At 47.8% G+C, this 13,413-nt stretch overlaps 1 protein-coding gene across 1 annotated transcript; it reads right to left on the bottom strand.

The window, feature by feature from the left end:
* Nucleotides 1–2,241: 2,241 nt before the first annotated feature.
* Nucleotides 2,242–7,474, bottom strand: LOC308091628 (phospholipid-transporting ATPase ABCA3-like; the record flags this gene model as incomplete). Its single annotated transcript, XM_080437290.1, is given in 2 exon segments — nucleotides 2,242–2,271; nucleotides 2,273–7,474. Coding segments are annotated over 2 exon segments (5,232 nt in total).
* Between the last annotated feature and the right edge of the window lie 5,939 nt (nucleotides 7,475–13,413).

A 13,413-nucleotide genomic window follows, 5' to 3' on the forward strand; every position in this document is an offset into this window, starting at 1 on the left:
CAGCCTCTCTCTCCACACGCACCAAAGCTCCACACGCACTCCAAAGGCATTGGTGTCAACATATTGACACGTGTCACGTGGAGCTTGACCAATGTTAGCTTGGCTAACAATGTTTACTCACACACGGCGGGACGAAGCGAAAACATACTCTCCACCTACGGCGGAGACAATAAAATAAAGTAAATAAAACAGACTAGGGAGGTGAGGGGGTGTTGGGGGAAATAAATAACAACAATGGTAAATCACCAAACAACTGATTCATGGTCAAACTTCCAATCTTCTATTGACTGGCAAAGGCTGCAATATTACAGCGTTACAGCAGTAAGTGACCTGTGGGCATCTCAACTGCTGTAGTATGAGTGCCCTGTTAGGCATCTTAACCACTATAATATGGTGAGGGGGGAAAGAGAGAGAGGCGGGAGAGAAAGAGAGAGAAAAAAAGAAGGGAAAACGTCCTTATATAAGTAATGAGAGCAGCTGAACAGTTCAAATGAAAACAAGAGTTCTTTAATATAAACGTAATCACCTACATACCAGTATGATGTGAAGCACCGCTGGGGGAGAATAAAAAGAAAATAATTAACCAAGAGGAAAAAAAAAGAGAGAGAGAAGAAAGTCCTTAGTCCGTTCCGTTAATCCGTTCCGTGTGACGTCGGGGGGGGGGGCAAGATGTTTATCCCAAGTCCTTTAGAAAGTCTTCTGCCTCTTTTGGGGTCTTGAAAGAGTGGTCTTCTCCGTTGTGCGTGATACATAGCTTCGAGGGGAAACGCATTTTAAATTGTATGCCTTTTTGGATGAGTTGGCCACATACAGCGTTGTATCCACGTCTTGCCATCCTGGTCTGGTAGGAGACCCCCTCTTGTGTGTTGGCTAGTGAGGCGCGTCCTAGCGAGACCTGATATAATGGGTTTCATTGCGCGCATACTGGTTGCACGCAGACTGGTTCTTATCAGTGTGACGTCGTCTGTTAAGGGGTCTATAGAGATAATGTGTACCGGTTTGCGTGATGAAATAAAATAATAGTTTTGTAAAAATGGGCCTCCTGGTGGCGCTATAATAAGGCAATGTTGAAAGGTTGGCATTTGTTCCTCAACGTAGTGTGAATATGCGTATAAGAATATTGTATATATAAGTTTCACGGCAATCGGACACTGCATTCATGATTTGCGGCATTTAGTTCAATACGGGCCACTCCTGCAAACTTTAGATGTCAATCGTAGCCAATCAGGATGGAATATGAAAAATCAAACAGATCCGTCTTGATCTCATGACTATAGAGATCATGTGTTACGATTTATGTTACATTTTGGATACAATCTGAAGGAGTAATATCCAAAAATTTGTTTTACATAAGTCGGCCTCCTGGTGGCGCTATAAAAGGCAGATGTGAAAAATGCAGGGCAAAGGTTTTTCCTTGGCCTCTAGGGAGTGCACATGCAAAGTTTTATGCCAATCTTAGCCAATCAGGATGGAATATGAAAAATCTGAAAAACAGATTTGCGTGACATTTGGACAAAATCTGTACAGTCAAAACATGTGTTTTGCAAAAAGCGGCCTCCTGGTGGGGCTATAACATGTCCATGTGAAAGATTTGGGGTTAGAGGGGTAGAGGTTCTGAATTGGGAGATAAGCTGGTCACAGACGGACGGACGGACGGACACAAACACACACACACACACACACACACACACACACACACACACACACACACACACACACACACACACACATACACACACACACACACACGGACAGGGGGCAAAACATACTCTCTCGCCATGCCTTTCAGCCTGGCCAAACTGTCACAAATAACGGAATAAAAGGCACAAATGATTTTACAGGGGCGGGGAGCCAGGTGCGTGCCGTCCTTTCAGTATCACCTCATCATGTGATCAATACAGTGTTTCTGAACAGAACTGCCCCTTGACTTTAACGGTTACAGATAGAATGGTAAAATAATGTTACTAGTAATTACACTTGGAATAACGTGTTCCTTCCACGCGCTACGTCCAACCAGGGAAACTCTCCCCTGTCAGGTGATAAGAAGGTCAGACGGCTCTCATGCATTGAAGGAGGCATGAGCTCGGCCCTGGCCTCCCTAGGTTGGCAGAGGGAAGGTAGTGCCCAGGATTACACGCTTAGGCATTGGCACTAGGGTGAAAAAATAGGGGTTACAAAATCGTGGGAAAAAAATTTAGGAAAAAAATTTAGAAAAAAAAAAAAGTAATTACACTGTTTCCTTTATACCCTCCTGCCCTCCTCTGTGCAGTGTTTGTTGGAACTGGGTAAAGCTGAGGAACACTTGCTCCAGCGAGATTTGGCTCACACAGTAGTCTCTAACACCGTACTTCTCTTTGGCCGCCTCCATTGTCCCAAACACCTGTGCCCAGGTGACGGTCTTGTCAGTCAGGTGGTAGTGCACCATGCCCTGGTGCTCATCCTTCAGTACACTACCCGGGAAGGTGCTTTCAATGAAACGTTTGAAGTGCTGCAGGTTGCTCTCGTCCTCTTCCACGTCCACCTCCTCTACGTCGTTCACCACCTTTGCCAGCAGGGTGTAGCCGCTGCCAAACCTGCTCTTGAGATGCTGGGGACTGCCCAGACACTTCAACTGACCTTTGACCATAACAGCCAGCCTGGTGCACAGGGCTTCACACTCCTCCATACTGTGTGTCGTGATGACCACGGCCTTGCCGGACTGTCGTGTGCGCGTGACGGCATCCCACAGCCATCTTCGAGCCACAGGATCCATGCCGGTGGACGGCTCGTCCAGGAGGATGACCGGAGGTCCACCAATCAAAGCCATGCCTACGCTCAGTTTCCTCTGGTTGCCGCCGCTGTAAGTGCTGATCAGTTTGTCTGCATGGGGCTCCAGCAGCAGTGATCTGAGGACCTTCTCCGCACACCCAGACAAATATTTCTCTGGGATTCCCCTGAGCCTGGCGTACATACACAAAGTCTCTCTTCCCGTCATGTGGTCCAAAAGAGCATTAAACTGGGGGCAGTAGCCGATGCGTCGCTGCACTTTTTTAATGTCACTCAGGATGCTGTATCCGTCGATGTAGGCGTTCCCAGATGTGACGCTCTCCTCCCCGGTAAGCATCTTAAAGGTGGTGGTCTTCCCTGCGCCGTTGAAGCCCAGCAGACCGAAGCACTCTCCTTTGCCCACAGCTAGAGATAACCGGCTCACAGCCAGCAGAGTCCCAACGCTGCCATACACCTTGCTGAGTTCCCGCAGTACGAGGGGGCTACCGGCCGCGGATTCCACCGCAGGCTGGCACTCTAGAACCTTCCTCCTCTCCTCAGCCACATCACTGTCCTCTGGAAGCAGCGCTGCATCTGCTGTCACCGGTCGCTGTGTGAGCCTTCTGGCCAGGAAGCGAAGAAGGGAGCCAAGGAAACATTGGAGTGTCCAGACCATTTGCAGTTCAATGACAAAGAGCAATGTGATGAAGACTATGCCCAGCACCGAGAAAGACACCAGGAAACGGCCAACCCCAGGCTCGGACATTGAGAAGTAGTTCTCCTGGTATGTGAGTCGGTAAGTCTCGCACATTCTCTGGTCCACAAGGTTGGTGGTACAAAAGGAGGTTAACTGGTAATTCCGGTAGAACTGACTGAAGGACATGCCCAAGCAGTAGTTAGGGAAGATCATAAACATCTTGTCCAGTAGATCAGCCACCTCAGGGGTGATCTCCTTTAAGACGGAAACAGTCACAGTGGTGACATTGCCCGATATGATGTTGAAGATGGTGAGGCATACGTACGCGGTGCCCGCCGTGTTGAACAGGAAGCTGAGCAGGTACATGAGAGGTATGACGGCCCAGCCGTACAGCAGCAGCATCAGTAACACGTCCGCCAGGCGGTTGTCCTCCACGAAGGCCTTGACTGCAAACGCCCGGAACACTCCCAGCAGGAGGACGCAGGGCAGCAGGAAGTTCACGAGATCCCACAGCAGAGCGGAGAACCAGAAGTTGGAGAGATGGAGCCCGCTGACCTGCTGGACATGTCTGGACTTGATGGAGCGCTCTGTGACCAGCAGCAGGGCGAATGTGCTGGACAGGGACGCCATGCCGTACATCAGGCTGATGGCGATCTCGAAGCCGGTCTGTCCGTCCTCAGAGAGCTGTCTCTGGGCGATCTTGGAGTGTGTGCGTGGCATGGGGTGATTCCCTGTCTGGATAGAAGCATTAGGCCCTGCCAGAAATTTGAACAGTGCGTTGTCCACCATCATGAGGGCTGTAGCCGGTGTGTGGTAGCCCTCGTTGTTGAAGTATGCCATCGCCGAGGCCTCTGCAAAGCCACCACTGCCGCTGTTGCCATGGAAGGCAGCGCCCACCACATACTGCTGGTCGAACGCCCTGCCCTCCTTCTTCGCCTGGGCCAGGATGTAATCATTGAAGTTGTTAGTGATGTTGATGATCTGTGCCTGCGATGCTTTGACGTGGCAGGCGTATTCCGCTGCCAGGATAGCTGCCAGGGAACCATCTCTAGGCCCCAGGACCACCGGGACTCTGGTGGGGCCGTAGTGCCTGAGATCCAGCCAGTGTGAAGCACTCCGCTGGCTGCTGGGGGAGGTGCGGATAACAAACATGGCGGCTATCATTAAGACAAGGGGTACCAGGAACTGGGCCACCATCACCTTCCAGTTCCTCAGGCTGTACAGTGCTCTTTTCAGGAACATGGCGTAGAACTGCTGCATGTATAATCTGAGCCCTGTGTTGAGCTTCATGTTGGAGAAGTCCTCTGAGATGAGCATCTGGCTCTCAGTGAAGTCGCTGTGGTCCGCCATTCCATCGGTGCTGCCGGCGTCATCTGTGATCTGCTGGTGAGAGCGCTTCTCGTGTTGGTGCCGCAGGGCAGGCATCTGAATTGCCTGGATGTCCAAACTGGAATCCACCAGTTTCCCCACTCTGAGGAAGACTTCCTCCATGGTGGTTACAGAAGCTCCATAGCTGTCGATGCCCAACTTCTCCCTGTTCACCTCAAGCTCAGAGAACAGCAACTCAAACCTGTCTGCACTCTCCTTAGGCAATATGTAGGAAAGTTCTGCACCCACGTTGCTCTCCAGTGTGGCGTTGGGAACATACTTGTGGACCAGACGGGTGATCTCGGACACATTACAAAGAGCATCCTTCACAATGACCATGTGGTAACCAGCACCATATTTGTTCTTGAGGAAGAGAGGCGAGCCGCAGCACTGCAGCTGTCCTCCGGTCATGATGGCAATGCGGTCGCCCAGATGGTCTGCCTCGTCCATGAAGTGCGTGGTGAGCACGATGGTTCGCCTGTGCTTCTCCCCCTGCAGCAGGTCCCAGGTGGCACGGCGCGCCGAAGGGTCCATGCCCGACGTGGGCTCGTCCAGCATCACCACTTTGGAGTTACCGGTTAGGGAAATACCAATCGACAGCTTTCTCTTCATGCCACCAGAGAGGGTCTTGGAGAGAACATGACGTTTGTCCTCCAGGTTTAGGATACAAATGGTGTGGTCCACTTCAGCCAAGATCTGGTCTCTGGGGAAGCCTTTCAGCTGTGCGTAGAAGAGCAAGTGCTCCCTGACCGTCAGGTTATCAAACAGGACATCATGTTGAGGACAGAGACCCAGGCTGCTGCGGATCAGAGCCATATCGTTACAGATGTCATAACCGTTGATGTAAGCCCGTCCGCTGGTAGGCGGGAACAAACCAGTCAGCATGGACAGCGTGGTTGTCTTTCCAGCCCCGTTGTGACCCAGCAATACTGTGATCTGTCCCTCAAACATATTAACCGTGAGGTCCCGTACAGCCTGCTGTGTCTTGTTGCCCACTTTGAATTCCTTGGTTAGATGTTTGATCTTGACCCCAGAAACCAGTCCTGTAGGTTCTTCTTCCATGAACTCGCCGTTCACAGCGTTCCCGGCATCCTCCTCTTCCCCGTTCCCATTGACCGGAGCCATGAAGGGGCTGCTGCGCCAGTAGGAGGGCAGGATGAAGAAGTAGTATGGCAGTGGTACTCCGTACTCGCCAGGGAAAACAGCCTCCATGTACCACGCCACCAGGCCGTATAGCAAGGCGTCTAGCAGCAGCAGCCCGAGGACCTGGGCCAGGGACAAGTCATCATCCGCCGTCACCGATTCAAACAGGTTGGACCACTGCATCCCTGTGCCTTTGCCTTCAAACATTCCTAAGAGCTGGGCTCCCATAGCCATGGCCACGTTGGAAATAAGGCAGGCAGATGTCTTCTGGGCATGGCTGAGTAGCTCATAGCGTGGCCTCAGGAACATGTAAGGCAGGTAGCTCAGGAAGTAGATGAAGCCGCCTGCAGCTGCTGCCACATCAGCTCGAGAAAAGAAAGTACTGATCATGAAGCTGAAGTTGATGGTGGCTACAGCAAAGACCAGCAGGAAGACAAATACCAGTGTGGGGTCACTGTAGCTCAGCACAGCTCCTTCAGGGCTCACAGGAATGCACAATAGCAGAGTGACGAAGAAGACGGTGATGGAGAGCAAGAGGAAGAACGTGAGGAACCAGGCACTCCAGTGGAGCCAGTTGTTGAGGCCCATCATCCGCATGTACTCCTTGAGCTTCTTCTCCTTCTCCTGCACCACGGCCCGCACGATGTCGAGCAAGGTGTAGGTGAAGCTGAGCATCAGCAGCAGTGGCAGCATGGCCTGAATGATTTTGATGAAATGGTCTTCTCTGTACGCCGGGTCCGGGAAGCGGGACAGGAGCACCCTGGTCTGGTTCAGCAGGGAGTCTGCCAATGTTCTGTTGTAGGACCGCATGATGGCCCGGTCCACGGCATGTTGTACCGTTAGAAAGCCCTCGTCATAATAACCAGGAATACCCCCCACATTTCTTGAGTCCCGGGGTCCCGGCTCCTGGAAGAGGGTGAACAGGCCATGGGTGTGCCAATTCAAATCATCTGGGACTGGGAAAATGGCGCTCGGGGGCCGCCACCTCCTGAATGGGGAACGAGGGGTGTAGGGGAAACGCAGGCGGTAGTTCACCTGCCGAGGTAGCGGTTCATCGTCGTGGCTGAAGGGATGTTCAAATACCACCGCGGCGAGAACCTTCCCTGACTGAGGATCGTCCCTCGCGTAGTCCTCAAACTGCTGCTCCGTGTCAAATCCACGCACCGAGGTGATGTGTGGCCTTCCTGTGCCGTTCGTGATATTGACAGGCAGGCTCTGCTGCACATCCTCTGCTACCTGCTGCACCGCTCTGGAGCTGCCCGGCACATAGGCCAGCTGGAAGGCTTCGGTGAGCGCAGCGTCCTGCGTCCGGAGCAGCAAGGGCGGCAGAGCGTCGACGGAGAAGTTCTCATAGACCTTGTGTTCCTTGTTCTCCCCTGGGGGTACGTTGTGACGTACATAAATGAGGACGCATGAGAACAGCAGAGGCAGGGTTATTTCCACCAAGGTTACCAGAATCCGACGTTTCTGCCGCAGATAGTTCTTCCACAGCAGTAATCCAAACTGTCGCGTGAGACTCATGGTCTGCCGTCCTTACTGGAATTACTGTAGCATGAGACTCATGGTCCGGGCCCTTACTGGAATTGCAGTTCTCTTTTAAAGGTGGTACGATCAAAATATGTTGGCTCTTCATCATAGCCGACTGACATCACAGACCACGTAAGTATTGTGACATCAGTCTATATTTGGGCTGACACACCCACAACTTCAATGTTGTAGAATAGAAGCAATGTTAAAGATATACCACAGTGTGGTTGGTATGTGGTATAGTTTTAAAGGTGAATTCCAGTCATTTTAGATGTTTTCTCTGATGTGTCGCTAATCACTCACCAACATACAAAGGGCCGTTGAATTTTTCCAGAGATGCCCCTGTTGTCCATTGTGGAGACCCCTTCCACTGGCATAATGGAGTAATGCGGATAAACAAAAATTGCCTATATTAGTTTTTCCCACTAATCCTCATTATGCAGTGTACTGACACTCAAACATGCACTGAATGTCCCTTATGAGCTGCCGTTCATGCAGAACGACGTGAAGCTAGTCCTCGGTGTTGCCAGATTCTTTGAGAGAAACAAGCAACCAGCTCCATGTCGTTCTGCATGAACGGCAGCTCATAAGGGACATTCAGTGCATGTTTGAGTGTCAGTACACTGCATAATGAGGATTAGTGGGGAAAAAACGAACTTTGGAGCTGCTAAAGTAGGCGATTTTTGTTTATCCGCATTACTCCATTATGCCAGTGGAAGGGGTCGCCACAATGGACAACAGGGGCTTCTCTGGAAAAATGCAACGGCCCTTTGTATGTTGGTGAGTGATTAGCGACACATCAAAGCAAACATCTAAAATGACTGGAATTCTCCTTTAACATTGCTTCTATTCTACAAGATTGAAGTTGTGGTTGTGGGTGTGTCATTACAATGTTTGTCGATAGGGAAGGAATGGCGAAAAATGTATGCTTAGTGCTTTGTAATAGAACAATGTCTCAGAAACAGTCAAATACATAAATAACTAGAAAATGTGCTCCTCGGAGCACAGGTCTCCGCCAGTACTGTTCCTGATTAATCCTGTCTTACCTATTTATATTACATATTGTCACGTGTCACTTGACCAATGTTAGCTTGACCAATGTTACCTCACTTCAAAAAAACATCAATGGATTTTTGAAGTGACACACCTATTTATAGGATTTTATTTCGTCATGCGTCTCGCTAGCCAATCAAAAGCATTGGTGACAACATATTGTCACGTGTCACGTGAAGTTTGACCAATGTTAGCTTGGCTAGGGGGGGGGGGACACACAGCGGGACGGGAACGAAAACATACTCTCCACCTCTGGCGGAGACAAATACATTTCTGGTATATTTCTGGTGCCTTTGTGTGCCACTCTTGTATGATGAAATAGGGCATTCATTTATGGGTAAAAAAAATAAAAACATAAAAAACACATCAAACGTTGAAATATAGAGATACAAGGTTTATGCCATAAATGAATGCCCTATGAAAGCACTAGTGTCATGCAAAACTAGCAAAAATAGATCTATGAGCTTGAAGATTGGTTATTTTAGCTATATTTGATACATCTTTAAATATTTGTGTTGAACTGATAATCGGCTGACTCGTTAACCAGATCCAAAGCCACTGTGAGAATAAGAACATTTCCTTGCATATGCCGCTAGTATTTGCTTGTGCCTCCCGCTTTGTCTGCTCCGCATGTTTGACCCATCATACATAACTTGAGGTAGTGATGAGCCCTGAGGACATTTAGATGAGGTTTCTCTACGGAGGTTGGGTTATATATTCTTGATAATGATTTCCATGTTCTGAATGACGCTTTGCATGGGGTCGGCCGCCGCCCCATGAAGCTCTGAAGTTCTCCGATTCACGTGTCTAACTGTGGACTCTCTTGTAGACTCTATGGGTTGGGCCTCCCTTTGGTGTCCATGGCTCTTGTACCAGAAGGTGGAGCAGCAGTGGCTCATGAGGTGGAGCAGCAGTGGGCTCAGTAGGTGGAGCAGCAATGTGCTCAGTAGGTAGATATTAAACTTTCAGGCCATCAGGCTGAGGTAGTGAACCACCCTTTCTCACTCACCCCCCTTTTGACCAGATTAAACTTTCAGGCCATCAGGCTGAGGTAGTAAACCACTCTTTTCCACTCACCCCCCTTGACCTCCTGAGGTAGTGGACCACTCTTTTCCTTTCACCCCCCTTGACCTCCTGAGGTAGTGGACCACTCTTTTCCTTTCACCCCCCTTGACCTCCTGAGGTAGTGGACCACTCTTTTCCTTTCACCCCCCTTGACCTCCTGAGGTAGACGCGGGCAAATACTGCGGCAAGGTCATGTTGGACCTCCAAAAAGCGTTCGACACTGTAAACCATTCAATTTTACTTGATAAGCTGAGGGCGATTGGTTTTGATAGCACATCACTAAACTGGATGAGATCTTACCTGGAGGGTAGAGAACAAGTGGTTGACATCAACGGAACCATGTCCTCATCCCTCCCGGCAAGCTGTGGGGTTCCTCAGGGCAGCATTCTAGGGCCGTTACTGTTCCTTCTATACATTAACGACATGAATGCTGCCTGTAACTGCAAATTGTTTCCTGTTCGCTGATGACTCTGCACTCCTGATCTCGGGAGAGGACAAGTTGCAAGTTGAGGAAGCGCCCAGCTCCGAACTCACCAAAATCCGTACTTGGCTCACCGATAACAAACTGTCTCTACACCTTGGGAAAACTGAATCCATTCTCTTTGGGAACAAACATTCCCTCAGACAGATGGAGGTAAAAGATTTCAAGGTCAAAGTCTCAAGACACAATTATCTCTAGCAAACTAAGAGATTACCTATTTGGGTTGTATTCTTGGCGACAAAGGTGGTCAAAAGAGTAAACCAGAGAACCAAATTTATGGGCAGAGTTTCCTCTTTTGTCAACCCTCAGGCCCTCAGGACCCTCTCAGGGGCCCTGATTCAGCCACTTTTTGACTATGCTTGTACCTCTTGGTACTCCAACACCCCAGTGTCACTGAAGACTAAGCTTCAAACCTCCCAAAACAAACTGATTCGGCTACTCCTCGGACTGGGGCCCATGACCCACCTTTCTCCCACCCATTTTGCCAGCCTAGGCTGGCTCAGGGTGGAAGACAGGTTAAACAACTAAAAATGGGACTTGTCTTCAAAATTGTAAATGCAAATTTGCCCGATATGCCCCCTATTCCCGCATATCTAAAGAGTAAATACCTCCAAAAAGTTAACGACACCCACAGTCACAATACTAGAGGGAGCGTTAACAACAATTTGGTACTGTAATTGTATTCTTGCTCTGTAAAGCACTTTGAGCTGCATTTCATGTCATGAAAGGTGCTATACAAATAAAGTTTATTATTATTACGGGGCCAGAGCTCTCAGCTCTGGACCTGTTTTAATGTTCCCCTCTTTTTTCTTCTCCCACTTTTGGCAGTTCTGGCTGAACCGTGCATACGCTTTTTACGAAACTTGGCCATATGGTAGATGGTCATGAAAAACTATCAAGAAATAATTCTCACAATCTTTCGTCAAAAGGTGGCGCTATAGCAAAATGCCAACTTTGAACAGGTACAACTCATGCCCTGTTTGACCTACAGCCATGAAACTTCAATATACATATGCGTCTACTCATGATCAACAACTTTCACACTCTGACTTTTGACCTCTGACCTTTAGATCTCCCACCATTTTGAATAATATGAAAAACAGTTAAAACCTATCTCCTCCTGGGATTTTTTAGTAATCTGCACGAAACGTTTTACACATGAACTTTGAACCTATGCCGAAAAACATGTGCAAAAGATTTTCCATAAGTGAAAAAATGAAGCTTTAATGAGCCAATGAATATTGCAGTTTTATGACAATTATTCATCTGCCCCTAACACATACATGCAGACTCACATTTCTTTGAAACTTTGCGGTAATGTTGAGGGTCATTTCAAATATCACTGAAACCAATCTTACTCCAATTGGTCAAAGGGGGGCGCTATAGCGATTTTTTGAAAATGCAAACTTTAAACAGGCAAAAGTCATGTCTCGTTTGGCCGACAGCCATTAAACCTGCTTACACATGTGCCTTGACTCATGAGGAACACATGTATCACGTTGACCAGTAAGCTCCGCCCTTAGATTGTCCGCAATTTTGAGCAGTTTGAAAAACACTTAAACCCAGGATTTTTCAGCTATTTGCGTGAAACTGTATCATCTGTTTGATCTCTTTTTTCACAGGTTTTGTCTGTTGGTCCAATGGCTTCTCCCTTAAGTAAGTGCCTCATTACCGCAAGGTTGCCGGTTCAAGCCTCATTTGATGCAGACTCATTTAAGTTGAATTGCAAAAAACATGACTGTATCAATGAATACATGTGTAAACGGTAAAGATAACATGAAATGCTTATTTGAGAGTATGTTTTTTCAATGTATGACGTACTTCATTGTGAAAATAGCCGATCTACAATCTCACAACTTTTCAGATAGCAACGTTTTGTGAGCTTGTAAATCGGCTGCTTTCACTGGTTTCGGTTTCGAGGAGACATACAATTTCTCTATTGGTAAATGGTTTGTGAACGAGTGATCTTAGTGTTAGTGTTAGTGTGAATTCTTTTTTCACTGGTTCTGGTCTGTTGGTCCAATGGCGTCTCGCTTCAGCATCAGCCTCTGGATCCAAGGTCGCCAGTTTAAACCACAACTCTTGCTGGCTACTTCTCAATTGTATCGCACAAAACATGACTGTATCAATTAATGCATGCGCAACTGTTAAAGGTAACATGAAATGCTTCTTGGAGAGAGTATTTTTTGCAATATATGACAAAATTGTGAAAATAGCCGATCTACAATCTCACAACTTTTCAGATAGCAACGTGTTTCTGAGCTTGTAGATCGGCTGCTGTGTTATCTCTTTTTTCACAGGTCTTGTCTCTTGGTCCAATGGCTTCTCCCTTAAGTGAGTGCCTCATGACTGCAAGGTTGCCGGTTCAAGCCTCACTTGATGCAGACTCATTTAAGTTGAATTGCAAAAAACATGAATGTATCAATGAATACCTGTGCAAAGGGTAAAGATAACATGAAATGCTTATTTGAGAGGGTATGGTTTTGCAATGTATGACATACTTCATTCTGAAAATAGCCGATCTACAATCTCAAAACTTTTCAGATAGCAACGTGTTTCTGAGCTTGTAGATCGGCTGCTTTCACTGGTTCACTTTTATCTTCAACAGACAACCTCAGCCTGGACAAAGCTATAGCACTATAGGTAGTGTTGCAGCCTGTCAATCCGAAGGTTGAGGGTTTGATTCCTGTTAATGGCAATAGGTTGAGACGTCCAATCAATCCATTCTGCTTCCATCTCTCTCTCTCTTCAATCTATTCCGTTTCCATGTCTCTCTCTCCGCCCTTAGATTGTCCGCAATTTTAAGCAGTTTGAAAAACACTTAAACCCAGGATTTTTCAGCTATTTGCGTGAAACTGTATCATCTGTCTGATCTCTTTTTTCACAGATTTTATCTGTTGGTCCAATGGCTTCTCCCTTAAGTGAGTGCCACACGACCGCAAGGTTGCAGGTTCAAGTCTCACTTGATGCAGACTCATTTAAGTTGAATTGCAAAAAACATGACTGTATCAATGAATACATGTGCAAACGGTAAAGATAACATGAAATGCTTATTTGAGAGTATGTTTTTTCAATGTATGACGTACTTCATTGTGAAAATAGCCGATCTACAATATCACAACTTTTCAGATAGCAACGTGTTTCTGAGCTTGTAGATCAGCTACTTTCACCAGTTTCAGCCAGGGGCTTGGTTCATGACAGAAGGCAAAAATGTATGATCTTCAACAGACAACTTCAGCCTGGACGAAGCTGTAGCACTACAGGTCGTGTCTCAGCCTGTGAGTCCAAAGGTCGAGCGTTCGATTCCTGTCAATAGCAATAGGTTGAGGTGTCC

The sequence above is a fragment of the Gymnoscopelus braueri genome (genome assembly GCF_963280865.1).
Source record: "Gymnoscopelus braueri genome assembly, chromosome: 9".
Taxonomy (NCBI): domain Eukaryota; kingdom Metazoa; phylum Chordata; class Actinopteri; order Myctophiformes; family Myctophidae; genus Gymnoscopelus; species Gymnoscopelus braueri.